The sequence below is a fragment of the Serinus canaria genome, chromosome 5 (assembly GCF_022539315.1).
Source record: "Serinus canaria isolate serCan28SL12 chromosome 5, serCan2020, whole genome shotgun sequence".
In the NCBI taxonomy this organism is placed as follows: Eukaryota; Metazoa; Chordata; class Aves; order Passeriformes; family Fringillidae; genus Serinus; species Serinus canaria.
The window spans coordinates 29,769,295-29,796,227 of record NC_066319.1 but is presented as its reverse complement, the minus strand read 5'-3'; the positions used below and the strand labels follow the sequence as shown (position 1 = coordinate 29,796,227).

At 36.2% G+C, this 26,933-nt stretch overlaps 1 protein-coding gene across 2 annotated transcripts in view; it reads left to right on the top strand.

Moving 5' to 3' along the window:
- Positions 1-26,933, top strand: part of PALS1 (protein associated with LIN7 1, MAGUK p55 family member) — a 53,165-nt gene that overhangs the window by 6,987 nt on the left and 19,245 nt on the right. The window contains exons 2-3 of one of the 2 annotated variants that reach the window (XM_030240024.2): positions 19,646-20,159; positions 24,994-25,202. In XM_030240024.2, coding sequence (XP_030095884.1) covers positions 19,793-20,159; positions 24,994-25,202 — 576 coding nt within the window. In that variant the 5' untranslated portion in view covers positions 19,646-19,792. Of the gene's footprint in view, positions 1-19,642; positions 20,160-24,993; positions 25,203-26,933 lie in introns of both variants that reach the window. The other variant, XM_050974721.1, reaches the window with a different exon arrangement.

Here is a 26,933-nt window from a genome sequence, read left to right as displayed (position 1 = left end):
CTAGTACACTTAGTGCTATTAGGGCTCAGTCTTAGGAATCACTTTTGAAGATTCATGATATATTGTTTTTCCATAGGTCGTTCCTGATTTAATGTGGACTTATATTTCTGACCGTGCATTTTTGGCCCCTTGTTCATCTTCTTGCATTCTTTCCTTCTGCAGACCTTCAAACATGAGTCTGTCTGTTCTCTCTGGTTAGGGAAGATGGGCAAAACTGGAAGAGAAGCGAAGGTTCTATGTGTTGGATCACACTACTTCTCTTTCTTTTGGGAGGAAGGACAAGTGACATTTACTTTGTCAATTCCTACCTTTCTTTGGCATGCACTTAATGAAATTTGTCCTGTAAAAATGTGGTAGGTTATCTCAGCTAGATGCTTGGCTACAAAATGTAAAGAGCTGCTTTTTTGAAGCTTGGTTTAGTTTCAGAAAGGGGGGGACTGAAAAACTGGAATAACTCAACAGTATTAACAAAACAATACTACAATATAATAATGTCAAAACTGTGGACTCCTTTCTGCTAAAATGTCATTGTGATGATGGCTTAGCTTTGATCAGCAGTAGGGCCCTCTGTTATAAATTCATCTGTATGATGCTGAACTTGGAATCTGCATGATCTACTTGTTTGGGAAAGCAGCCTTAGAAGTTAGGTATCTCAGTTAAAGTTGAGATGGGATGATCTGCAGAAATTAAGTTAGGCCTGCTTATTGTGTACCAACCTCTTTTTGAAGACTATTGTAGTAGGAAAGTATTAAATTTTTGCATATTTTTTTTTTAAATTTAACAACTTGAGTTGCACACTTGAATTTGTATATACTGTATCCCCTAAGCCAGTTTTTGACCTGACCTCTGTTGATGAGAACTTCATACAGTTTCTCCTTTTGTCAATATTTTTGAAGCCTTTTCCATACAAATATTTAATGAATGCAGCTGCATACCTAAATGGTTGGGTAGTAAATGTAGGCTGGTTTGTGTTCCCTCTTAAGTGCATACTCTTGTCAAGTCTTAAAAAGATATGTAATGCTGTTCATTTGATACTATGTGTGTTAGTGCTCCCTAAAACTTACGTAGTTAGGACTTCCTGTGATAATTAAAATTCCATACAAATCTTTAGTTCTTGATTTCTTAAAGCTAATTTGAAATTGAATATTCAGCCTTTAAAGTACGTAACATGATTAATCAGTGCCTGTTAAACTTATTTGCAAATTGTTTAACAGTTCACATTTTGTTTCTGTTACTTTCTGGTGAGATTGTGGTTTTTTATTCTTGGATGGATTTGTGATGATTGGCACAGCTGATTTCTTCTACTTTAGAAGAAATTCAGATTGCAGCCACAGCTCTGGGGAATTCTAGATTTTGTGATGTCAGTTTTTTACCTTTTCCTGCTCATCTCCTCTGCTCTAGTTCATTTGCAGAATTAACAAGTGCTTGTTCCTCAGTCATTATGGTTCGTGGTGTGATATCTGAAGCAAACTGCCATGCCAGTCTTAGCAATGAAGTGGCTGAGGTGGCAGCACATGTTCCCTCCTGACAATTCTACTTTTGGGATCAGTGACTTCTGATGGCAGCAGCCTACAGCTGAGGATAGTAACTTAATCTGCTACAACAAGATTTGCTAGAGCTTGTCTATCAGCATCTTTAAGCTTGCTGTTCTTTTAGTTCAGCCTCATATGAAGTCTTATTTTTTTCTTTATTTGGAAAACAAACCACAAGGAGAAATAATAATTGACCTTATTTTATGATTTCTTCACAACAGATTCCATGTTAAACTTGCAACTTCTACTTTGAGAAATCCATAAGTAGCATATTATTGCTGACCATTACACTATTTCAGGTATCATGGATTCGTGTTGTTATTTTAGTATATTCATACAGATGTATTTCTGAACATTTTTGTTTAGCAGGTAGACCATGCAGAAATGCACTGCATCAGTTTAATGTACAGCACCACAGGGTGTACAGAACTGAAAGCCAGATAATGACAGCAGTAAAAAAGCATAAGACCTGTTACTCTAAAGACTGAAATGTTGTGCATGAGAGCTGTGTGAATGGGTGCTCTAAAGTTTAGAGGAGTAAGAAAGCGTTAAAAGTATGTTTATGGGTTTAGCTTGCTAAAACTTGAAGTTCTCTAATAAATACCCGTTGTTTGTATTCAGAATTGCAGAACTTGGTCTTGAAAGAGCATAGGTTCATACTTAGAATGATTTGAGTTAGTGGAGCATGAAGGTATTCATAAATCTTACTGACCTCAAATAATAGATTCTGATTTCAGTACCTAATTTGTAACATTTTTTTTCCTCTAACTCAGCATATTTTTAATCTGTGAATGATAAATAATATATATGGAAACAATACTGTTTCTTTTCATAAGAATCCATTAAGAACAAAAAGGTTACGAATGCCAGTTCTCTTGGAAGTTCTCTAGATAAATCTGGCTAAAGAGTTTTTTAATATAAAATGCGAGGTGGCTTCAGGTAGAAAATACATCTCAGACAAGTATCTTCTAATGAATTGGTCAGTTGCAAAAAGGCATGTGAAGCTTATGGTTCAAGTTTCAAAACACCTGGAAGTGATGGACCACCTGTGGGGTACATAAAACTTACCCAACCATGGGATACCTTTCTAATTTTGCTCTATTATTTCTGCTTTGCAAAAATAAATTTTGTTATGTCAAGCATTGTAGCCTTGGTAGTGGTGGAACAAAATTCTCTGCCTGCATTGCTGAGATGATTTGCAGTCTTTGGGGACCAAAGAACTAACAACTACACTCCAATACTCTAAATTAAGTGGGATATTATTAACAGAATGTCTGCTAAACAGGTATGTCCTAAGAATAGAATCATTGATTTGATTTAAAAAGTTGTAAGTTTCTACAGCTTTGAAGGAAAAATCCCAGACTTGAAAAAAATTGAATTCATTGTTGTAAATATTGGGTGTCCTGTCTAATTAGTCTGTTGTCTCCACTGATAATTATCAATGGCTGCTGCATTGATTGTTTTGAAATTTTGAAATGGATTTATAGCCCATCCTAAACTGCATTGTAGTAGGTGTGAAATTGACAGTTGGAAGTGACAAAACAGAAATAATAAATAACAGGTAATGTACATCCCAAAATTAGTTTCTGTTTCCTTAGTAGCCAAAGGTGAAACGTGACAATAAAGCATAGAAATTTCATCAAGACTCTGTGAAAATCAGATATACCTGCTCTGATTTGCCTCACTTATACTGTTGGTTGATTCAGCACTAAGGATTAAACCCAGTGGCCAGAATTGCTAGTTGGTTATTCTGAGTATAGCATCATAGAATGTGCTGATTTGGAAGGGACCCACAGGGATCATCAAGTCCAGCTCCTGGCTCTGCACAAGACACCCCAAGAATCACACCCTGTGCCTGAGAGCATTGTCCAAATGCTGCTTGAACTCTATCAGGCTGGTGCTGTGTCCACTTCCCTGGGGAGCCTATTCTAGTGCCCAACCACCTTTGGGGTGAAGAACCTTTTCCTAAAATTCAGGCTAAACCTCCCCTGACACAGCTTCATGCCATTCCCTTGGGTTCTTCATTGGTGATCAGAGAAGAGATCAGTACCTGCCCTTCTGTGTGAATAGTGCTGCAGCTCTTATTCAGGTAGTCAGGATTTTTCTGATGTTATTTGAAAAAGTGGCTATTGCTCTGTATGCTCTGGTTCCAGACAGGATGGTAAAGTCACCATAGTATTCCTGGCTTGTTCAGAAAAAGTATCTGGGTCTTCTTGGTCTGTTTGGTTTTCGAACCTCTGAAAAATTCTCAGTATTAAATGCTTCTTAGGGCAAGAACCTGTGTTCTCACTGTGCAAAACTGTAAAGGGTATTCTTACAACCTTGCCTTTGTTTCCTGTTATCACACAGTGTACATGTAACAAGTGTTCAGAAGGGGTGCTGAAAAAGAAAGTAATATGCAGAGCTGTTAGTGAAAAACCTCTGTCTGTAAGGCTTTAGGACAATATGAGGGGAGCTGCTTTCAAGTAAGGGACTGGTGCTGTTCACAATGTGTCTGCTGGATTAGAGGTTGGGCTAACCTGGACTTTTCAGACAGCTAATACTACTTCACATTTCAGCCTTTCATAAGGAACTCTTAAGACACAAAGATTTGCTTTTGTTACTTCTGGCTAATGGTACAAAACTGAGTATCCCCTGTTACTTCTGGCACTATTTCCCTAACTGATTTTACTTGCCTTGTATATGGAATTCCAAATCCCAGTTAAAATTCTTTGCTAGAAGTATTTTCAGTCTACAGACTTTGCCTGAAAGACCATATTCAGTGGCTTCATAATTAGACTCTTTGGTGTCTCTATAAACAACAGTCGCATCTTTTAGTGAATAAAGAAGGAATTCAAGGTTGGTGCCCAGACAAAAGCTGTCACCTGGCCAGGACCCTGCAGAGCCATACTGTCTGATGCACTGGTATGCCAGGGAGGGAGCAATATGTTTCCTGAGAGCCCTGTTCTCTATACTTGTGATTAGAATGCAGGTGCACTGAGATGAGTTGTCAAGATCTTGGAGTGCCTAATTAGCACAGCAGAGACAGAAATTAAATTTATCATGGTTTATTAATTTTAGGCCACTGCTGTTTGTGCTGGACCCAAGAACTTCACCATGTCATTTGATTTTAGTCCTCTAAGCTTGTATCTGCGGACTTTGCTGTTATGCAAAGTTTCCCAGTCTCTTACTGCTTAATGGCAATATTGATAATATATTTCTATTGGAAATTCAGGGTTTTTTTTCCACACATTATACTGAGTGGTCCTTTGAAAATTTGCTAGAAGGCTGTTTTTAACTGACCTGTGATTGTGGCAGTCCTCCTCATTATACTCTCGGCTCTGTGGTGAAAAAAATTTCTTGGGGTCCTGACATCTCTCCCCTTGACATGGGAGCCAGCAACATTGCTCTCATAATGGAGCAATGGGAGCCAGCAACATTGCTCTCATAATGCTATTTAGCTGCTATAGCTGTGTCATAGCTTGACTAAAATAATGTTCTTGTATTTGCATGTCTTTTACAGTTCATGCAGCTATTTGGTTCATTTTGTGCACTGCCCTTAATAAAATCTTAATTACTTTTTAAGCAAACCACTTCTTTGCTCTTAACTTATGTCAAATAGCCTTTTAATTAAAAATTAATTATTTAACTCCTGTAGGCTGTTCCTTATCTCTACATCTCTTTGTGTATTTCTTTTGTTTCATGTGTAAATCATGTCGTGTCTCTCTAATTTACACTACTGGTCTTTAGACACTACTGGTTCTTTTAAGATGAGCAAAACCTACTCTGGATGTATGGTCTACTCTACACGAGTTTGAAACAATTTAGCTTTGAAAAATCTGTAACTCATCAAAAATTGTAGTCATTTTGGTGATGAAGAGAGAGCACTGTTTTATATGCAGATGATCTCAGAGCTTTTTGCTACTGAGAATAGTAGATATCTTTTCTTTTTCATTCGTTTTCTGCCATTTTATTCTGATAAGCTGGCTCTTGTGCATTGTGATATAAGGTAGAGGATGTCTCTATGTTGCAGAATCATATCTTAAATTCAAGTGGGAAAACTGGTAGGAGGAAATAGAGGATGTAACTTGATTGCTCTGAATCATGGATATACATACTTGATGAGGGACGGGTGGTGTATATTTGCTGTACCTTGAAGTTTTTAACCTGTGCTGCTCCAGTGCATTGTCGGAATTTACTGCTGTGAAGTCTTGAAAAAAGTATGGTTAGGAAACTGTAGTCTTCTGTTTTAGCAGGTCAAAGCTCTTCAAATTGCTAGGCAAGAGAAAGACCAAATATTTGCAAACTTTACAGTGACAAATGTTCATACCTGTAACAACTAGAGTACTTGCAGTACTCTAGTAGAAGCCTGTCAGATGCCATGGTTAGGGTCAGGATAAACCTGCCTGTCTCTTAGGATGACTGCAGTGAAGGCCTAAAATTGGTCTGTTATGGATCTAGTGCTTTTAGTGATATTAGGTGTTCTGTCTTCTAATTTTGCTATTTTTTCCTTTTGCTCACAAGATATATGCACCAGACTGGGTGGTTATAATTTCTACATACATAACCCTTTCAGTTTACTTTTCATCACGTTTCATATACCAGAATCAAAGAAAATATGCTTTCTTTCTTTCTACTCCTCTGTCATAGAGAGAAAACACAGTTTATCTCTTCCAGTGGACCATAACTTTCACTCTTTACTGTTACCATTTGGCTGACCTCTTTGATCTGAAAAACTTTGTGTAAAGACAGTGGCAGCTTCCCAAGCAGCATACAGAAATGCTGATATTGGACATGAGCCCCATATCCAGTTAGTTTTCTTGCTGTCTGTTCTGTCATCTTACCTTTGCTCCTTGACAATGGAGTCTGCTTTTTATACTAGCAGGGAATTTACAGTACTTTGACTTTGCTGTTGTTGTGATTATTGCTGGAATGGGTACTTACTGTGGCTTCTCCTTAAATCACTTAGTTCTAGACTCTCCCCTTTTTTTTCCTCCCAATTTTTGTCATCTGCATTTTCATTCCTTACTCTGGTTTTTCTGAGGGAAAAACAAGGTGGGTCCTCCTTAGCATTCATATTGTGTACAGCTTCTGGTAGTAGTCTGGAGCAGCAATTGTAGCCATGGCACCTGCTTTTGCAATAGGGCAAGACTGACAATTTTGTGTCAAAAGTGCTGAGAATATTTCTAGGTGTTCTGACTGTTAGTGATGGTGAATGCCATCATTTATGGCGTGTTTAGTAATCAGTCTTTCTCAGGCTGACTTCATAATTGTAACACTGTTTTCCAGAATGTTTCAGTTTCATAGTGCCAATTGCAGTCTTGTTCATTGACTAGTGTTAGGTTGCTGATTTGTCTCCACCTCTAGAGGAAGACACCTGTCTGTGTGGTCTCACCACGAGGGGCAGCATCCAGGATTCTCATTTTGCTGAAGGGTTTACAAAGTAATACTTTGACTCAAAAGTTGATTTTTACGGTTATGAAAACATGATTTTAAGAAAGTATGCCCAGAATATTACGGTTCTTTTTATTCAAAGTATAAGTATAGTAAAGCAGTCAAAGACTAATTTACTGAAGACTTTATTCTCTAACCCAAAGAAGAACTGCCAAATATGTTGCTAACACGCTTAGATAAGCTTAATTAGGGAAATTTGGCTCTAGAGTTCTGAATTTAATAGTAGATTGTGTTCAGTTGGAGGGCACTGTGTTCTTATGAGGCTTCAGCCTTCTAATAAATGCGTTCCAAAGGAGTCTATGCTCTGGTGGCTCTGGAATGCTTAGTGAAGACACTGTTACTTCAAGTGGCTATAAATGAGAGAGTTTACAGTTTGAGTTTGGGATTATTTTGGGACACAGAGTTCTTAAATTCTGATTCAGAAGTGCCTGACGGCCAAGCTATAAATATTGGGTAATAAAATGTTGTGTTGCTTTCTTTAGAGAGATTTATCAGGTATGTTGGTATAGTGCATATATATGTGTTTGCATCATTGGTATGTATAACTTGTACAAACTTAATCTTTAGGTATTTGTTTAAAGGGTTGGGTGCGTGATAGATTCTTCCAGGTTTTGCTCAATAACTGTTTTGAATGTATTCTTAATGTTTACTGTGCTTTTGTAATGCAAAGATATCCTGCATTCATCAGTTGAAAGCATTCTTACCTCTCTTCCCATTTTCTTGTTAAAAAATATCTCAATTGCTGAGATCTGACATTAGTGCCAGGAGGAAATCTTTTCTTAAGAGAAGTTTCCTTATCTTGCATCGATTTTTTTTATTTTAGCTTCAGTTTACTTAACTTTATTTTAATTTAACTTAATTTTTGTGCACACTCACTTCAGTTAAAAGTGATGTCCTAATAAGTTACACCTCTCATACTTTTCTGTTGAGAAATACAAACTTGTTTCAGGTGACAAAGTAAAACTTCATGAAAGATAAAGTGAGGACAAATCAGTGAATTTTGAATTTGTACATAAAACTAGGGAGACTGGCTGTTGTGATTTCCATTTTCTCTTGCTGTTAACATTTTTTTTAATATTGTTAATGTTAACATATGCTTTTTTACAGTGGGTCTCAGTAGGTAATATGAGTTTATGGAACTGGTTTTAGTTGTCAGACACTTTTGAATGTTCTAACAATGTGGCAAAATGTATGTTTAGTTTAGGTTTTTGGGGAGTTGGTTGTTGGGGTTTTTTTAATAAGTAATTGTGTATATGTTATTATAAGCAAGTGTAAGGTACAGGTTAACATACATTTCACTGTTTATCTGTTTCACTGGCAGATAATGTTAAGCATGACTGAGAATTTTCTTTTTTGTATTAAAACCAACATTCATTATTCAGCTTTCAACTAATGAGTTGGGTTGGGAAAAATGGCTTTAAAGATGCTACCAAAGAAAGAAAACATTTTAAGCAAAGATTATAACGCTATTGTTTAAAGAGTCATCTTCAGTTTGATTAGTGTAACAGTTGAGAAGAAATACTTCCTTAAGTTCAAATGATGTGTTGGAAGTTCATTACACTAAAAGATTCACTCCATGATCTTAGGCAAAGAAAGGTTTCTGCTGATTTCACTTTCCTAAGTATTGAAATTTTGTTCCTTAACATGACTTGGTAGAGTTCTGAGGAGGGACTTATGTCACTTACCTTGCCAGTGTTTTTTCCTGGCTTCCACAGTCAGGTTTAATATCTTGGTTCAACAGCTCAAGTGACCAATTACTGCGCCATTAGATATTAAAAAAGTTTGCCTGGCTTCATGTAGAAAGGAGTCTTACATTCCTGTGAATTTATCCCAGATTTATAGTGTTTTCTTAATAAAAAGAAGAAATGCTTTAACAAAGTTTCAGAAACTGAATGGTCATTCTTTGATTTAGGAAAAGAGTTGAACTGTGAAAAAGCTCAAGTCAGTTAGGTACTTGAATTCACTTTGCAGAAGTGAGTTTGTTCCTGTCAGAATTTTATTTTGATTTGTGTAACAGATTGCTAACATTAGGCCCAAGAGTCCACTTAGATTTAATAGGAAAAAGAGAGACTGTTTTTATAAGGTACAGAAGGTCTCTAATGTTATGTCTTTATAGCCTTATGAAGTTTTCTTATGCATTTTTATTATGAAGTCTAATAATGTAGGTTATTTACAGAGCATTTGATTTTCACATCCTGTAGTGAAAATTTGGTCATACTTCACATAAAATAGTTTTCTGCACATTTTCAATGTGACCTGTGTTTTAAGTTACTGCATGATGTAGGTATGTACAGCAGGTTGCCCTTATAGTGTGATCTAGGAATCAGCATGAGCTCTTTGGTCATGCTTGGCATTGATCTTTGCTTGGCATTGATCTTTTAAACTTGCTCCTGCAAGTTTAAAAGGTCATTATTATAATTACTGGGAAAGGTGTTTTGTAGTTTTTGTCCATTCCCATGTGGTTATCCATATATGAATTCTATTATATACCTGAGGTAGTACTTTTGTTTGTATTAGTGTTTAATCAGTAGGTGGTCTGTTTAATGCCTTCTGCTGCAGAAAATAAGGATCAGTGTTATTGCTGCCCTTTATAAAAAGAGGGGAGGGGGGACACCTCTTGCTTCTGAGTTGTGGATTATACTATTTACGCAAAGATAATAGAGAGTACTAGTGAGTATCCTCAAGTAATGAATGTGCAGAGATGTTCAGATACTGAACTCACCATGTTAAACACTAGGGTGATTAATTTACCATTTTTATTTGGGAGGAAATATGCCCAAAAATAAATGTAAATTTTGTGGTGCTTTACACCCACAGTGTTTAAGCATGCTTTTTTAAGAGAAACCAATATTTCCCTTTTAACTGCCCTGTTTACATCATCAGGAAGATATGCAAATGGTTGTAGTTGTGTGGTTGCTTTTCTGTGGTGGGTTTTTTGGTTTTTTGTTTTTTTTTTTTTTTTTTGTTTTTTGGGGTTTTTTTGGTAGATTTTGTTTGGGCTGTTATAGATGAAAAGAATCAGTAGGTGTTGGATGAGATTTTTTTGTGGGAGGTGAGAAGAACTCACAGAATATGGTCCCATAAGATGCAGTCCCATTTGGATTTATCTCCCTGCTGCCAGGGCTAGGAGTTTGTACTTGTCTTTATTTTTGCCTGTTTACTTCCCTGATCTCAAAACCTGTGCTCCTGACCCTTATGCCAATCTTGTCACCTTTCAGATTATTGTGATCTGTTCTGCCATGCCAATTTGACCAAAACCAACCAAACAAAAGTATTTTGTGACATTCTGCAATCTTGTTGAATTAAAATTGCTTGGTGGCAGATTTGACAGGCTTCAAAACTGCCAGAGAAGGTAATGGCTGTACAACCCAAAAGTGGAGACCATAAGGGAGCAGTCAAGAGAAAGAATAATGAGACTGCAGGTCTTTGGCAGCCGCAAACTAGCACAACTTAACAGTCTGAGGAATCATACTGACAGTCTCTTTTTTGGTTCTTGTCATAAATTCATGAACTACTGATTATGTTTGGAAGGCTGAGGAAGTAGGGCACACTTGAAAGCCTAGTCAGCTTTGTTCTGTTCTAGCAGTTGGCAGTTAGTTGTGCACAAACATATGAATTATGTGAGTTCCCTGAAAAAATCACTGCAATGTTTGCAAATACTAAGTAATGTGACTGACACAGTGTAAAGAAGCTACAGCACTGCAAATTCTCAACAGTTTTTTCAGCCTGCAAAATGTTGAGTTTTGACTTTGCCCTTTGTATTCTCAGGATTTAGGAGCATCCCAGCAGATTTCATGGACGTGAATTTCGTTGAGCCTAATCCTCTGCAATCTTCAACTGTCACCCATTGGTTCTTTAGAGGATACAGTTGCCATAGTTATCCATTGCACTTGTCCTGGCTGAGGAGAGTTTCTTTCTTCAGTAGTAGCAAGGGCTTCTGTCATTTACATCTTGCAGGGCATCTCATCATACTAGTAATACTGAAATGGCTAAAAAAATTCATACACACTGCCATGGCTTGTACACCTTGCTTACAGTTCCCTTCAGAAAAATCAACTACAGATTATGCTAATTAGACAAAGAAAACCTTGCACCCATGAAGAGAAAATACTTCTGGAAGAAATTTTTTAAAATTATGCAACAGTTTTTTAGGGATTTGCTCAGTGAAACAGTCACCACCATCTCAGATGAATTTAGGAATGAAAGTCTTGTGACATCAGAGACCTGAGTAGCCGAAATAGTTTGTGCATTGGGTTTTTTTCCTTTCAATAATTAGAGGAGCTAAAATGAAATGTGGTTGTTCTGAGTTTGTGGTATGTGACTGTGTGTCCTGTGAAGCTGATAATTGTATAGTTTTGTGATCAATGTCCTGTTTTCCAGAATATCAATTTTTAGAAGTCTCAACCTATTTTTGTGGTCAGAAAAAAAGGTCAGAAGATCCTTATCCCCTTCGCCCCCACATACCTATGAGTAACACAGTGACACCGCTAATCAGGTTATATCATTGGGGATCATTTAAAAAAAGCTTTTGAAATCATCCCTGACACGCATCCAGTTAATCTGGCAAAATGGAGTTGAAAAGAGAGCCTGAGGAGGATGGCCACATGAAAGAAGCTAGCACATGTATCTTTGCTACATAATGTTGCAAGACTTTGCTTTTTTGAACTTGCAAAGCCTATGGCTCAATCATATAAAATTAGAAGACAGTCTTGGTCCCAGTATAATCTCTGAAGACTGAATTAGGTAGCTGACATTTTGGCAATTTTGGATGAAAGGTTTAGATGAATAGCTGTATTTCCATTTTCTTTAGGTGATATTTTTAAATTGAATTCAGTAGATATTGAAGTATTAAAGTAAATATAGAAGAAGTTAGTCTTTCTTTAGAGTATTGTTAATGTGGCTTAAGAATAACTTGTTGTGGAATACTAAACTAATGCCATTTTTTGTGGATTTAAACGTCAGATGAGATGTAAATTGTGGAACATTGTAACTTCAGTTTAACTTGGGATTTATTAATTTAGCTTTGGTTCAGTCACCTCTTTGAAGTTACAATGTCGTATACCTACTAGTACCCATGAACGTTTGCTATTAAACTGTGTTTTACAAAGTGGAGCAGTGGCAAGCATTGACATTAAAAATAACATGCTAAAAAACATGGGGGTTAAAATGAGACCAGAATGCAAGAGCCTGAGCCAACAAGGACACAGTTTCAAGGGGGTTGGAGGAATCTTATTAGAGAACTAAAATAGCAGCAGTGTTTTTAATTTCAGAGGGACTATAACCACCATTTAAAGTGAGGACAGGCATATTTGCTTTTAAGACAATGAAAGCTGAAGTCTTAGCTGTGAATGGGTGATAAGAAATTACTGTCTTGTTAGCATGCTTCTAGCTGTCCTGTGAGATCTGTTAACAATCCCTGGAATTCTAGGAATTTCTTTACTCTTCATTTGTTATGCTTGAAGGTTTCTAAACATTTAAAAATCTACTACATTAAGGTACCTCCTTTTTTCTCATACTACTATATTTTCATTGCATTTTGTAGGCAGCTATGTTATCCACTCATATCTATATATAAAATAAACAGGTTTTGTCGCAGGCATTATGGGTACTAAAGATCTGATTAGAACTGAGTATTCAAATGTATGCATAGTTGTAGCCTATTAATCTAAGCCCTGGTGGAATGCTGGGGTGGTATATCTGTGTGCTGTTTTGGGGACATGTGGGCGTCAGGCCATTTAAGGAGCTGTTATATTGGATGTTTCTTTGAGCTCTCTTTTGAAACAGCTTTGGGGGTTTTTTCAGGTTTTCATGAAGTGCTGCAGAGACTGCCCTCTGTTGTGCTCCTAACCGCAATTTAGGATTTGTCAGCACAGCTGTGTTGAAGCTTTATCGAGGACACAAAATATGAACAGAACTTAAAACGTAAATACTATGTTACAGAATTGCTTAACTGACCTCCACAAGTATTTTAACTTTTTTTGTCTAGCTGTGACTTTAGGCAATAAGCTTCTTGAAACCGACTCTAGTTTGTTTCTGTTGTCATTCCTTCTCATCCCAGCTGTAACTTTATTCTCCTCCCTGTCTATTTTTCATTTGATCTAAAAATCACAAATTAATGTTGTCTAAGTAGTAGTGTTTATTTAAAACAAAGGGAATTGTGGTATGTGTTTTTTCTTAGTGTTTTTGTCAATTGTTTCAAATCTCAGTCAACTTAGGAAACACTGTGTAACTGAAAAGAAACATGTTGATAAATGCAGGAGAAAGATGTTTTACTACTGGAGAAAGCCTCGTGTGGAGTGGTTCTGTGCTGTCATGAGTGTGGCTTGACCTGTGCTATCAATTTTAGCTGATTAAAGGAGCTCACTGTTGCTATGCTAACCAAGAAAGGTTGCTGCTGATAAAACAGGCAGCATTTGTCTTTCACAGTGAGATGGGCAGGAATTTAAATAAGCCTTAATTGTTCCTCCCTCTTCATACAAATGCTGCAGAGGTATCTTGCATGTATTTTACTGCAAAGGTGCTGTTGCTGAAAGGAGGTCTGAGTGAGGTGGCTGCTGATTGACAGGATGTATGTCTCCTGCTGGTGCCTGTTTTTCATGGAAAACACTTTGTTCATATCTGACTTGTAGGGAGTTGCCTTGTGTCTTTTGAAGTTGATACTGTAGGCCCATTCTCGAGCTGTGACTTTTTCAATTGGTGACATTGCATTAACAGATAAACAAGCCTAATAAAATCTGATGTCTTACATAGACCACAGTTCTTAGATGTAATAGCAATGTGATATAAAAATGTGCTTATAATGTCCCAGGTTTGCAGGCTGAGCAATTTGTTTATACCATTTATAAAACTGGAATCTAACTTTATCATCTGAATTTTCAGTTTCATTTGAATTTCTCCGTGCTTTAATGCTGCAAATTAACATTGCATTTGTTCTGGTACGAATGTAACTTAGAAACTGCTAACAGTGAAAATAATGATCAGTTTGAGGGTTCAGCCCTTTTTGCTGTTGATTCACATCTCTTGCACGTTTAAGTGAGAGTGGAATGTTAAAACCTCTCGGCATGTCTGAGAGCCCTTTAAAATTCACGTGTTTTACTGAGTTACTGTGCTTGACAGGTGTTATAATGAACTCTGTTTTGAAATTATTAAAGCAAGTGTCAGCTGGATATTAAAGGAAGAGTTTGCTTCCAATACTAGAGTCTATGCTAGAATATCTAGTTATAAGAAAGACTAGTTTAAATTTGAAAAAACAAACCATGCCAGAAAGTAATTTTCTTGAACATGTTACAAAGCTTGTGTAAAGATTCTTTTTTCATTATAGATTTTGTTTTGTAAATTAAAGACAAGAGGTATTAAGTTGCCATAAATTTTGTAACTTTTGCTTATTTTTGCAAAACATCAATCTGTTCCAGGCTATATCAGTTATTTCAGGTACTATTAAGAGTCATAGGAAATATCTGTGAAATATTTTCTGTCATAAACTCTGATCTTTAACTATCATCAAGTAGTGGTAATATTTTTTTATGCTGTGCAACATGATTTGTGTTCTGTTTTCCTTTATGTAATTGTTTTCCAAATTTCCTCATCTTGCAGATTCATTGAAATCCCATTGAAGAATAAATGCTGCATAGGAGATGATGCAAGGAGAGCTGGGAATTTTTATTTTTTTTTTTTATATTCTTGCACCGAACTTCCATTTGTAGAATTATTGAAGTGTTTTACTTTGTTACTTTGTGATTTTTATGGCTTAGGTTTTGCTTGCCTAGAATCTGAAGTACTGAGTAAAAAATACCAGAAGAAACACTATTATGTGAGCTATTAATAATACATGGCAGAGATCTGTAGCATAGTTTTATGCTCATATTTTATTAGTAGTTTGGGTACCCGCAAACGTCTTGTATGTGATTTTATTCTAATTTCTAATCCACTTCAGCAACCTAGAATTCATCTTCCAATTGTTTTTAATTAATATTTTAGGAAACCATGTCTGTTGTAGTATATAGCTTTAAGCTGATGATAAATCCTTGCACTGTGCTAATGTTTAATATCTATTTCTTGTATTTATATTAAAATTACAAATGTAGGTTTGGGCTTTTGTACTCTGTGCCAAAACAAATGAAATTTCACTGGAGGTAAGCACTGAACCTCCTTGCAGTCATTCAGAATTTGCACCTTTAATGAATTTTAAAACTGGAACTATCAGGTCTAATCATTCTTCTAGCAATGAAAGAATTTTAAACACTGCTGAAATGTAACACACAGCCTCAGCCTCCAGAAAATGTCATTTTTGCTCTTTGGAAGTCGCTGAAGCAAAACAAATTTAATTTTACTGTACAGAACTTAGTTGTTAAAGCAATTAGGTTTGCTATGCACACCAGCCAGAGTCCCCACAAAGCAAGTGAAAACTAAAACCACCTTACAGCACTTCTATTTCAGTCTCTGTTAGTATTTATTTTATTCTAGCATTTGCCTTGCACACCAAAATCATTGCTTTTATGTATGTTAATTCTTTTACAGAGCTTTGGGGGTCTGTGCTTTTTTTAGTGTATTCAGGATGTTTAAAAAGATGATAGAAGCCTGACATTGTTAGCTATGAAGAATGGTGGCTTGTAAAATACAGTATTTTTGAGAATAGTTAGTATAGTTACCAAGACAGTACTTGTGCTTTTTCTTTAATTTTGCTATTATGAACTTGCATCAGAGATATGGTTTGTTTGCTGCTCATAATTAATATTCTAGTCAGAATTTTATATGATGCCCAATGGTGACCAGAGTGAATGAAGTGCTGTTTTTTAACAGCTGTACTAACATAGTCAGTATTTAGAAATCTTCCTCTGGATCCAAATATAAAAGTAATCTGTGAAGAAGAGACTTTGACATGCACTCTCCAGGACTGTGTTGGTAGGACTTGTGATACAAAGTTGGACTGAGAGAGTCATAAATCTGGTTTATTTTGGAAAGCTCTACGTGTTATGTGGAAGCACTGAGATTCCCCAGTTAGATATGGGCAGTTCAAAGCAAGATGTTCAAAGCCATGATTTAACCCTATTCAACCTTGAGCAATCAAGCTGTGTAACAGACTCTTGTACATATCTGTAAAATATAGGAACTGCTACTACCAAGTTCTGAAGTGGAAAGGAGCTCTCTTAGTTACAAATGTTATTATTTAGATTGTACATATGAAGTAGTAAAAATTACTGTTATTGAGTAAGTCTGTAAATTATTCTCCATAGAACTAAATATTAATTTAGTAAAATAAGCTTCTCTTGGGCTGAAAAGCTGTTTTATTGGATAATCCACAATTTGCAGAGAACAGACTTGGTGTAACAACCTTCCCTTATTGTTACTGTCACAGAATTTTTAAAATTTCAAAAGAAACCATTAGAAAAAAAACCCAACAGAACAGTTTCTGAATTTATTCATCTTATGACTTTTGATGCCATGCATATTGGTTAAAATAAAATTTTCTGTTCCTAGTACCTCCCCTTAAGACGAATCTTATTTTTAATCTCAGCTATGCCACACCTTAATTTGAGAACCAAATTAAATTTATCAGTGTAATATTTTACATTTTGCAGCCTTAGGACCATTGTGGAGAGGGACTTGAGAACTGATCAGGGATTTTTCTTTCCTTACGTGTTTATTTCAGTTATTGCAGTTGAGCAGTAGCATTTTTCCAAAACAGTTGGAGATGAGGATTTGTGATGTCTGATGCAGACCTGAGACAACAGGAAGGAGGAGAGGGGCTTAGGTTTGGAAGGGGTCACCCGTTATCAGAAGTTCTTTGATTAAAGGAAGTTGTTCAGCATTCCAGACTTGCAGCATGCTTATGCTTTTATAGATGACCAGCTACTTATGTTGGGGGTCAGGTTTTTGTGTATTTGGTTTGGTGTTTCTGTAAGGTCAGATGGTAGGTTGCCTGATAATATGATATTTTGTATCATCTTTTGTATAATCTGAGTGCGATTCTTTTGCTGTACTGTTTATTGCTGGTTTTAGAAGTATCTAGGTTTCTGGGACACCAGAAATACTTTTTATTTAAAATTCCAAAATTCTTAAATTGTCATTGAGGTTTTCTGACTGTTGCTGTTAAAGTGTGACTGCAAGAGAGCTTTGATTTCCTGTAGCTTTTGTTTCTTTTTGACTTGATTGACTCAGATCTTGAATACTGAAAGTAGGCAGCTTATCACAGGTGACTTTTAAATGTCTTGGTACCCTGTTCAAAGAATTTATATGCCCTGTGTGCCTTGAACACAGTTTATACTGAAAATGTGCACAGTGTTACTAAGGTTGCCTATTACTCCAGACTATATTTTTCTCTTGTCTTCAGTTCACATTATTAAACTAAAGAGATTTTAAATCTTCTCACTCTATATACAGATATGAGTTTTTGGTGGGCCATTTTTGTAGCTGGCACTTGATATTTGATGGAGGATATGTAGCTAATCCCACTGTAAATATTCTTGACCAGATAAGCATTTAAACATTGGCCATCTACTAAATTTTCTGATAATTCTTTATGATTAAGATTCACTAGAGAGTGTGACATCATTTAGCTTACACATGATTGAGTATAAAATTGTGTTTTACTTCTTACAGGTCCTCACACCCTGTTTTTTACTTTTTTAGTGCTGAATAAATGGATATTTTTCATCACCTCAGAACCTTATTCATTGTTTCAGCACCTGTTGGTTGTACCCTATAGACTCAGGAATGTGAGTTTTCTTTCAGTTTGATGGAGTTGAAAAGAGATGAATGTAGCTTTGATAAGTTTCAGTGTTCAGACAAGCTCTGCCCAATACAATTTGAATTTAAAAGAATTTGAATTATCTTCTGTCCACAGTTAAAATAATGGTCTTAGCAATTTTATTGTTCCTAATGAGGCTTCCTTTTTGGGAATTGGTATTTGTGTACAGAGAATTTGCCTTTTCAGAAGGGAAAATACAGCTTCCTGAGGATTATTTTGCTAAATGTTTATCCACCTTTCTCTGAATTTCACAGAACTTTTTCTTAAAGTGGTGCTTTATATAACCATGTCTAAATGCTAATTTTATGTGTCTTTATTCTTTGAAAAGCTGTCCTAGTTAGTTGGGCACTAACTGGAGGATTTACAGGCACTGAGTAATTGTGGGGTACTTGCAGTGCTAGTCCCAATACCATGCAGGTTTCGATCCACTTTTTTTGCCTCGTTTTTTTTCTGAATGTGTGTATTGGATGTTGAGCAGTGGAGTGCAATTAAGTGTCTTATAAGGGCAAAAAAAAATTTTTACTACCACAGAAATACTTTAATTAATTTTCTGATTGGGAAGATTTTAGTAATAAAATAGTAATAACTATTTTAGTAGCTGGGGCTAGAGGGGAAACGAGTAAAGGAAATAATTTTGTTGTATGCTGTGTGCTACTCCTCTTGAAAATGAAAAGCTCTATGTATTTAGAATTGCAAGCTGGCAAAAACTTGTGTAGGAGTTTCTATTGCTGCTCCTCCTAAACAGAACTATAGATATTTAATTTTCAACTTAATTACAGTAAACATCCTTCCCTTCCTCCTCCAAACACAAACATTTGGTATAAGAATGTAGGTGATTTTGGGTTTTGGTTTTTTGGGGTTTTTTTCTGTCTTGGTGCTTCCAGTGTGTAATAAGACTTAGAGATATTTCATATTATTTCCTTTCCTTTTCCTTTCAGTAAATTTAAAAGGAAATTAAATGTACTGATGATATGGTATCCAACTGTTTGTTAATTTTATAACCTTTTAACGTTTTAATTGGACAAATTGTGGATAACGATCACTGACAGAAAGGCAGTGTGGTATAAAACACACTGTTACATGCATTATATGTAAGAGCTGAGTGGTTATATTTATCAGGACACCTAAGCTCTTTAGCCTGAATCATCAGGAATAAGAAACCAGATTAAGATGCGTGTAGTATAGTGGAATGTCATAGTTGACTGTGGAGATTAATTATTATTCTCTGTCAAATCTGTATGTCTGTACTCCCACACAAGGATTTTAACTCTTGTATTTATTCCTTCCTGCTTTAAGGCATAGCTATGGGAAGTATTAAGAGTAGCTGCTCACCAGAATTGTCCAAACCCTTATCCTAGAACTTTATCTGTACTTGTAATTGTGTAAGTGCAGCTTCTGTCTGCTTTAGATAGTATCTTTTGGATGAACTCTATGTCAGACCTGTCTTCTCTGAATCCAGGAAGCAATGTTTACATAAAATGCCTTGATTTATAAACAGTAAATGCAAATATCTTTACTTGTGTTCAGCATACTCAACTACTTATGAACATGTTGTTTATAAGCGTGGTTTCTGTTGGAATTTTTAAGAATGAAAGTACAAATTAAAACTTGAGTGAGAACTCTCTGAAAACTGCTTGACTGCAATTGTGTTAAGTACAGAATCACCACAGTTTTCACTTGAGAATAAAAGAGGTTTTAACATTAGATTTAACAGTGCTGCTTTTCTGACATTGGCACCTGAAGTCTACCAAAATATGTGAAACAGATTTGTGAAGATTCTGTAGTTCTTAGTAGGGGAAGAGCCACTATGTAAATTTGGATGCAAAGTTCGAATGTTTTGATGCCTGGGGACCTTAGGTGTTTTCTTATTTGTCCAATTACTCACTAATTTCTTTTTTTTTTTTTTTATTTTTTTTTTAATATCTGTCAGTAGATTTTCCTCCTGGATGCCTCTTCAAGTGTCTTGTGATGGAAGGGAAATATTTTTGAATCTATAATGGATTTTACGCAATATCATAACACAAACTGGCCTAATAGCAGCATTTTGGTTTGAAGAGAGTAAGCATAATTACAAATAATCATGACAACTTCTCATATGAATGGACATATCACAGAAGACTCTGACAATGAAGCAAAAAATGTGGATCTTGTGTCTCCTGAGGAACCTCAGAAGCACAGAGAAATGGCTGTTGATTGCCCTGGGGACCTGGGCTCCAGGATGATGCCCATGCGGCGCAGTGCTCAGCTGGAGCGAATCCGCCAGCAGCAGGAGGACATAAGGCGCAGGCGAGAAGAAGAGGGAAGGAAACAAGAACTGGACCTTACTGCTTCCATGAGGCTAAAGAAACTAGCACAAATTCCTCCTAAAACTGGAATAGATAATCCAATATTTGACACAGAAGAAGGGATTGTTTTGGAGAGTCCTCATTATACTGTGAAAACACTAGGTAGGTAAAATGCAGTGAGTGGGCCAGTGAAGTAAAGATTTGTTTGATATTAATGTTCTTTTAGGCCTAATTTAACTAATTAGTTCAGCATTCCATGAGCCAGCAGTGCCCTTGTGGCCATGAAAGCCGATGAGATCCTGCCTTAGGGAAGAGCATTGGCAGCAGGTCAAGGGAGGGTATCCTGCCCCTCTGGTCAGCCCTGATAAGGCTGACCTGGAGTGCTGTGTCCAGTTCTGGGCTCCACAGGACAGGAGAGATAGGGAGTTACTGGGGTGGATCCAGTGAAGTGCAACAAGAGAGCATCTCTTCTGGGGAAAGGCTGAGGGAACTGGTCCTGTTCAGCCTCAAGAGATGACTGATGGGGGACCTCATCAGTGTCTTATCAGGATCTTTAAGGTTGTCAGAGGATGGAGTCAGGCACTTCTTGGGGGTGCCAAACAAGAGGACAAGAGGCAGTGGGCAAAAACTGATGGCAGGAAGTTCCACCTGAGCATGAGGAAGAACTTCTTTACTGTGAAGGTGATCAAGCACTAGAATAGATTGTTAAGAGAGGCTCTGGAGCCTTCCTTGCTGGAGATACTCAAGAACTGTTTGGAGTCAATCCTGTGCAGTGTGCTTTAGGATGATCCTGTTTGAGCAGAGAGATTGGACCAGATGACCTGCTGTGGTCCCTTCCAACCTTATCTGCTATGTGATTCTGTAATTAAGAGTAGTGCTTTTGATTATACACAGCTATGATGTTGAATTGTTGCAAACATAAGAAAAAATTGTTCTAAATAAAATCCGGTGTTTTTTTAACCTAGTAGTCCCTAAAGAATCTGTATTCAATCACTAGTGTTGTCAAAAACAGAGTTAAAATTTAAATTCACTGAAGTGCTTCTGCAGTAACTTAAACTGTTACAAAAATCTTCTTCTACTCTTAAGCCTGTCCTTTTTCGAGTTTCTGGGTTAATCTTTCTAACATTTGTAAAACAGCATCTGGCTCTTCCCTCTTTCCACTTTTACTGTCTAGGTTAGAGTGCTTAGTCACATTCACAAATCTCTGAGATTAGTTAGGAAAACCCCAAATAAACCTGGACAGGTGCTAGTGAATTACAGAACTGTTCAATTGTCCTTCTTTGGTATTTTTTTAAATACTGATTCTAATTTTGCCTTTGTGTGTGTGTTAATCTGTAGAGCTTCTCCTGAAGATACATCTTTTAAGTAAGAATATTGACCTATGTGTCTGTATTTTTAGTTTGGAATATGTTTTGTAAGTGCCAGTGTCTAATTTGGCAGATCCTTGCCAAGTCTTTAATGTTTTTATCACTATAAAAGAAAGCAGACTAGATTAAAGAAGTTGGAATTTATATATAGAAATAAAACAGGAGACTTAACCAAAAGAATGTTAAAGGGCATGTTTGTTATCAAAACAGTATGATTTAGACAGCTGTTTAAATGGAAATAATAGTCTCTGCACCTAGCACATGTGCATATAAGTATTTACTGGCTTTTTCATAGCAATATGCTTCCATAAAATACAGACTTCTTTGGTTTTCTATGTTCTTTCAGCTAATTTAGTTAAATGAGTAACTGACATTTCATGGAAGTAAGCCTTTCATAAGTAAGCCCTTTCTGGCTGCAATTATTATTTTTTAAAGCTGCCTAAGTTTTGCCTTTATACCTTGGCCAAAACTTATTTATAAATATGTTATAAATATAAATATTTTTCTGAAATATTGTTTTATCCAAAACTACTTTTCCTAGCTATGTGATTTAAGTTATATTTGAAGCATTGAAGTACTAGTACCAGCACATAGATTACTCTCTAGAAAAGTTTGGGAACGAAGACGTTGGTGTTGAGGTGTAGTAAATCCTATCTTCTATAGTTTGCTTTCCTTAACTTTTTGTTTAGGGTGATAAAAGACATCTATTTTCTTTTCTAAGTTTTCTAATCTAACATGTTAAGCTGTGACTGCACGTCCTCCCCTGCAGTTGCATACTTTTGCCCTGGCAGTCTTTTGATTAATGTGTATATCTCACAGTGCTCAGTCACATTCCAGCCATTTCATAGTCTAATGGAAACAGGCTGCAGCACTCATGTAAAAGAAGACTTGATAAAACCCAGTATTTGATTGTTAATTGATCTGCAATTAAAAAATGGACTTGTTCTGCAAAAGAACCCTGACTTTTCTGTGAGTAAATGCGGATGTTGGTCTTACCGAACTTCTTTTTCTTTAAGACAACCCTTTGTATAGGAAATATCTGGAGTCTTTTGTTACCTGGTGTTTTTTGTATTGTTGTTACTTTAAAAAGACAGAGACCAACAAAAAAAAAGAAAAAAGAAAAAAAGAAAACCAAACCCTGCATCGCAATCTCATCTGGGATATAGACTTCAGAAGCAGGAATCTAGAGAGAATTAGGCATGTATAATGCCAGATTTGTGTGTGGTTTTATGTGTGTGGTTTTTCATTAAACAAGTGACTAGGAAATGGAGTGCTACCTTTTGAGGAATACTTAATTTCACTCCTTTGAAGCATTTCTGTTTTACAATTGTATTGAGGTGGGTATTTGTTTGCTGTTTCATGGTGGGGGGAAATCACTTGGTATAAAGCTTTGATATCCAGCAGGTGAAGCCTCAGTGTAGAAGGGAATTATACAGGGAGGAGAGTATTGTGGCAGTTTGCAAGAAAGGGCAGCCCAGAAGGAATTAGCAAAGGGCTAAAAAGGTATGTAAAGATATCTAGGAACAGCATGTCTTGGTTGTAGATACGGAGTAAGATGTCTGTCTTTCTGTATGAATTCATATCTTACATGCAGCATGTATTAGAATTGTGTGTATATGTGTATGTATTTGAATTTTCAGATATGTAAGAGAGAGTTCAGAAAGAATGGAGTAAAATAATTAGGAAGACATTAAAGAAGCAAGGTTCTTCTCTAATATCTCACTGCTTTTTGAATCCAATAACCATAACAAGTAGCAGAACTTTGAGTTAGTATGTTTTTTAACCCAGGAGGTGTCAGGAGCTATAGAATAACATCTGTTTCACATACTTTTTTTTTCCTTTATGCTTGAAAATAGTGCACTTCCTCAGACTTGGGAGATGGAGTTGAAGAGGGACTTCAATACTGTCCATTCTTCATTAGATGAGAATTTTGCCAGCTGACAATGTCCTGTTTAGCAAATATTCTCACATGTGGAGTGTTCTTTAGCCTTCTCTCCAAATGGGTTTTCTCTCAGTGTGATAAGCAGTATATTGTGTATACAGTTTCCTAGTAAGACATTGGCTACCATAATTAGTGTTGTGAGCTGTACTGGATATCAGCAGTGGAATATCCTGCACATCCAGTATCCAAGCTTTCTGTGCAGCTTTTGTCCTACTGCCCTTTGTTTCCTTGGTGGTTACAGGAAGAAGTCCTTGACCTTTGGTGGGTAGGATGTTTTTAGCATGTATGAAATGGTTTTGGAGGGGTTTTATTACTTTTTTTTTATTGTCCTGCAGACAGTAAAGTACAAGAGTAGCAGCCCTGGCTTGTTTGTTTCCTTTTATAATACAGAAGACTTAACTTGCAAACTCAGACTAGACAGCTTCTATGTAGAAATTAAAACAATTAAACTTCTTGGAAATGCATTTTTTGTTAGGCTTTATGGTTTTTATGTGCCCATTTATCAAGCATTTTTTATGTTGTGCTCAGAAATTTTGAGTCTAGGCTTGTGTTCAGTGTACTGATCATTTTAGTGGTCAGTAAGTACTGTGATTTTTCATGTTAAAAATACAATTTAGCTGATGTCCTGATAGTGTTCCTGATTTTATTGGGACATAATGAATAAACAAAGGTTGCTAAAACTTTAAAATTACTCTGAAAGCTGGTATTTTGGTATCAGTATCAACTGGCAGTTTTAAAATTTTTCTTTATTTTTCATTTTCTTTAAATACCAGCGTTCAAAAGTTCTAGCTTACTTGAATTTATTAAAATATTATGTAGCTGACCAGCTTCTTGTGGCTGAACAGATTTTTTTCAGATAATATGTGAAAACATGTATGTTATTTAAGGCTCAAAACATGCATTGTTTTTCTGTCTGCTTCAGAATTTCTTACCTGGGTTTGATTCATATTCCTTGGTTTAGGTTGTTTCTGAAGTACTTAATTTTGAGAAGTGACCTATTTAGCAGAAATTTGGTTTGGCTTAAGATAAAAGTCTTTGAAAAGCACTTGTAACGCATCAGATCAGTTCTTGAAACTCAAGAATGTAGTACATATATAGTATTCTGCAAACATATAGAAACTGATTATTAAAATGTTAAAATATTTTACTGCTCAAGCAGAACTCATATTCATGTAGGTAGAAGATGTGGACTTGCTGTAGATAATTTTCAAAACTTAGATGTTCACAGATGATATTTTTTCATCCTTTTTATTTTAATGTTCCAAGACTGAGCATAATTTTATGTTTATAAATTGAATGTAGTTTACTTATCTTACATTCATTCTATAAGTAAGCAATATATAGTGGAGCTACACAGATTTCTACCATATTTTATAGGTACACACAGAAAGGTGAACCAAGGTATCAGTAAATATTCAATGCATCAAGATCAGCTTAGTAATAAAGTCTTACTGTTCTTACTGACTTGGGGTCTCTCTTTTTTTCTTTTTTTTTTCTTTTTTACTCTTAATTCAGTTACATGCTGCTTCAAAAAAGTTGGAATAGCTGATAACTAATAAACTTGCATATATCACTGCTGGTTTAAAAACCAAACAGTAAAAAAAAATTTAAGTCTTAATATAAATATTACTTAGTTATCATTCTTGTTAACTCATATCTTATTTGTATTTTGTTATTTCTTACCTAGAAGTGGAAGAACTGTTAAATTCTCTTAAGCATATCCAGCACGTTTTGGTAGACCCTCAGAGTCAAGAGGATATCTCACTCATTTTACAGCTTGTTCAAAACAGCGATTTTCAGAATGCCTTTAAGATCCACAATGCTGTTACAGTCCACATGAACAAAGCCAGCCCTCCATATCCTCTCAGCTCCAATGCACAAGAACTAGCACAAGAGGTATGTACAGTATGCATCCCTGTGACATACATGAAACCTATAATCATAGCTTCTGTTGAAATACATACTTGTCAAGCTTGTCTGAGTGACTGAATGTTGAATATGAAAGATGTTATAATAGTCACTGATTGGAAATCTGGAAAAACCAGATACAGCAAACAGTAACCAGAAAAATATTTGGGGCTAGGAACTCCTCTTTAGCATGGATAGATATGTAACAGAGAAGGTTCTATGTTTAAACATAGGAAAAGGGAGTGGTTGTGATAATCTAACTCCCTTTCCGTTGGTATTCTTTAGTTGAAGCATTCAGGAACTGAGTTACAGTTCTCTCTTATTGTGACTCTCCTCTAAGTTGAGCCATGATTCTTAGATTGGGAGTCATCTCTGAAAATAACAGGGATACTGGAAACAAGCCTTCTGCTTTAAAGTTAGCAACAGATCCCTTAATACTTAATTTCAGTGCTTTAATTACTGCTGTGATTAAACATCTTTTGGTCTGACAGATGACAGCTCTTTTACAAGATCTGATGCATTTTTTAGAAATTGTTAAAATATTCTAAAGGGTCACTCAGTAAATTTTGTCACCATTTTCTATGGCCTGGTGCAAGTACATATAGTAGTAAAGGGTGTCTATATCTTAAACCCATATAAATTTTGTTAGCTTGGACCTAGGTAGCTTGAATACCAACATCAGAGCAAGCCTAGCACTGTAGTGTTCAGCAAAGCCAAATCCAGGGGCTGGATAAAGGCTCCAGCATTTAGCACCCAGCAAACCAAACTGACTCAGGTACATGGGTTGGAGTATTTCAGTATGGTAGCAGGTGGTGGGTGTTGTGGGGTTTTTGGGTTGGTTAGTTTGTTTAATATAGGATCTGGTTTTCTTTCTTCCTGAAGCATTTTTTTCAACAGCTTTTCCCACTCTCCTTTCTTTTACTAGACTTTAATCTTGTAAGCCCAGCAGCATTGTAGCAGGCTTGAAGTTCTTTTGCAGAAGAAATTACTGACTCTTGATGATGAGGAGGAACATCATTTAAATACAATCTAAAGGTGCAGGTGCTGATTAAACTTCAGCTTAGGATTTTCTTGTTTAGGTTTGTCAATAAAACTGTGCCAAAAGCAGGTAGAAGTACTTTAGAATATCCTTTGAATCTGTGCAAACTTCTGATCAACCCACTGTAATCATATGTTTGCAGTACATGTGAGCTTCCCTCTGGCTTGCTTATTCATCAGTCTGTAGCCTACTTCAAACTCCTCACAGGGCTTGTTCACTGTGTCTGTGAGTCTGAAGGAGCCTTTTCAGTTTCCTTCTGTTTGTAAGCTGCTCCCCCAAACATCCACTTTACATAGGCCTAGTTTAGGATTTCATTCAGGTACAAGCTAGAATTTTTGAACCTCCTTTTGTAATACAAGGTGTTACAGATGTAACCCTTAAGAAAGCTGCTTCTTTCCCTTCATGAATATGATGACCTTCTATTTGCTACTTAATAGAAGTTTGCAACGAGAAAATATGTCTAGGAAAACTCTAGGTCTAGTTCCAAACTCTTGTGTTTCTCCCCATTTCTCACTAACCCTTACCTTCCCAAGATATTTTCTTTTTTTCAGGTGATTTGGTAAATCTTAAAATTAGAAGGTGGTGCAAAGCCAATTTTGTGTCTCTTACCAGTCATGAATAAGGCTAAGCAAAAGGAAAATATTTCATTAATCCAAAATTTTTAAACCAACGGAATTTGA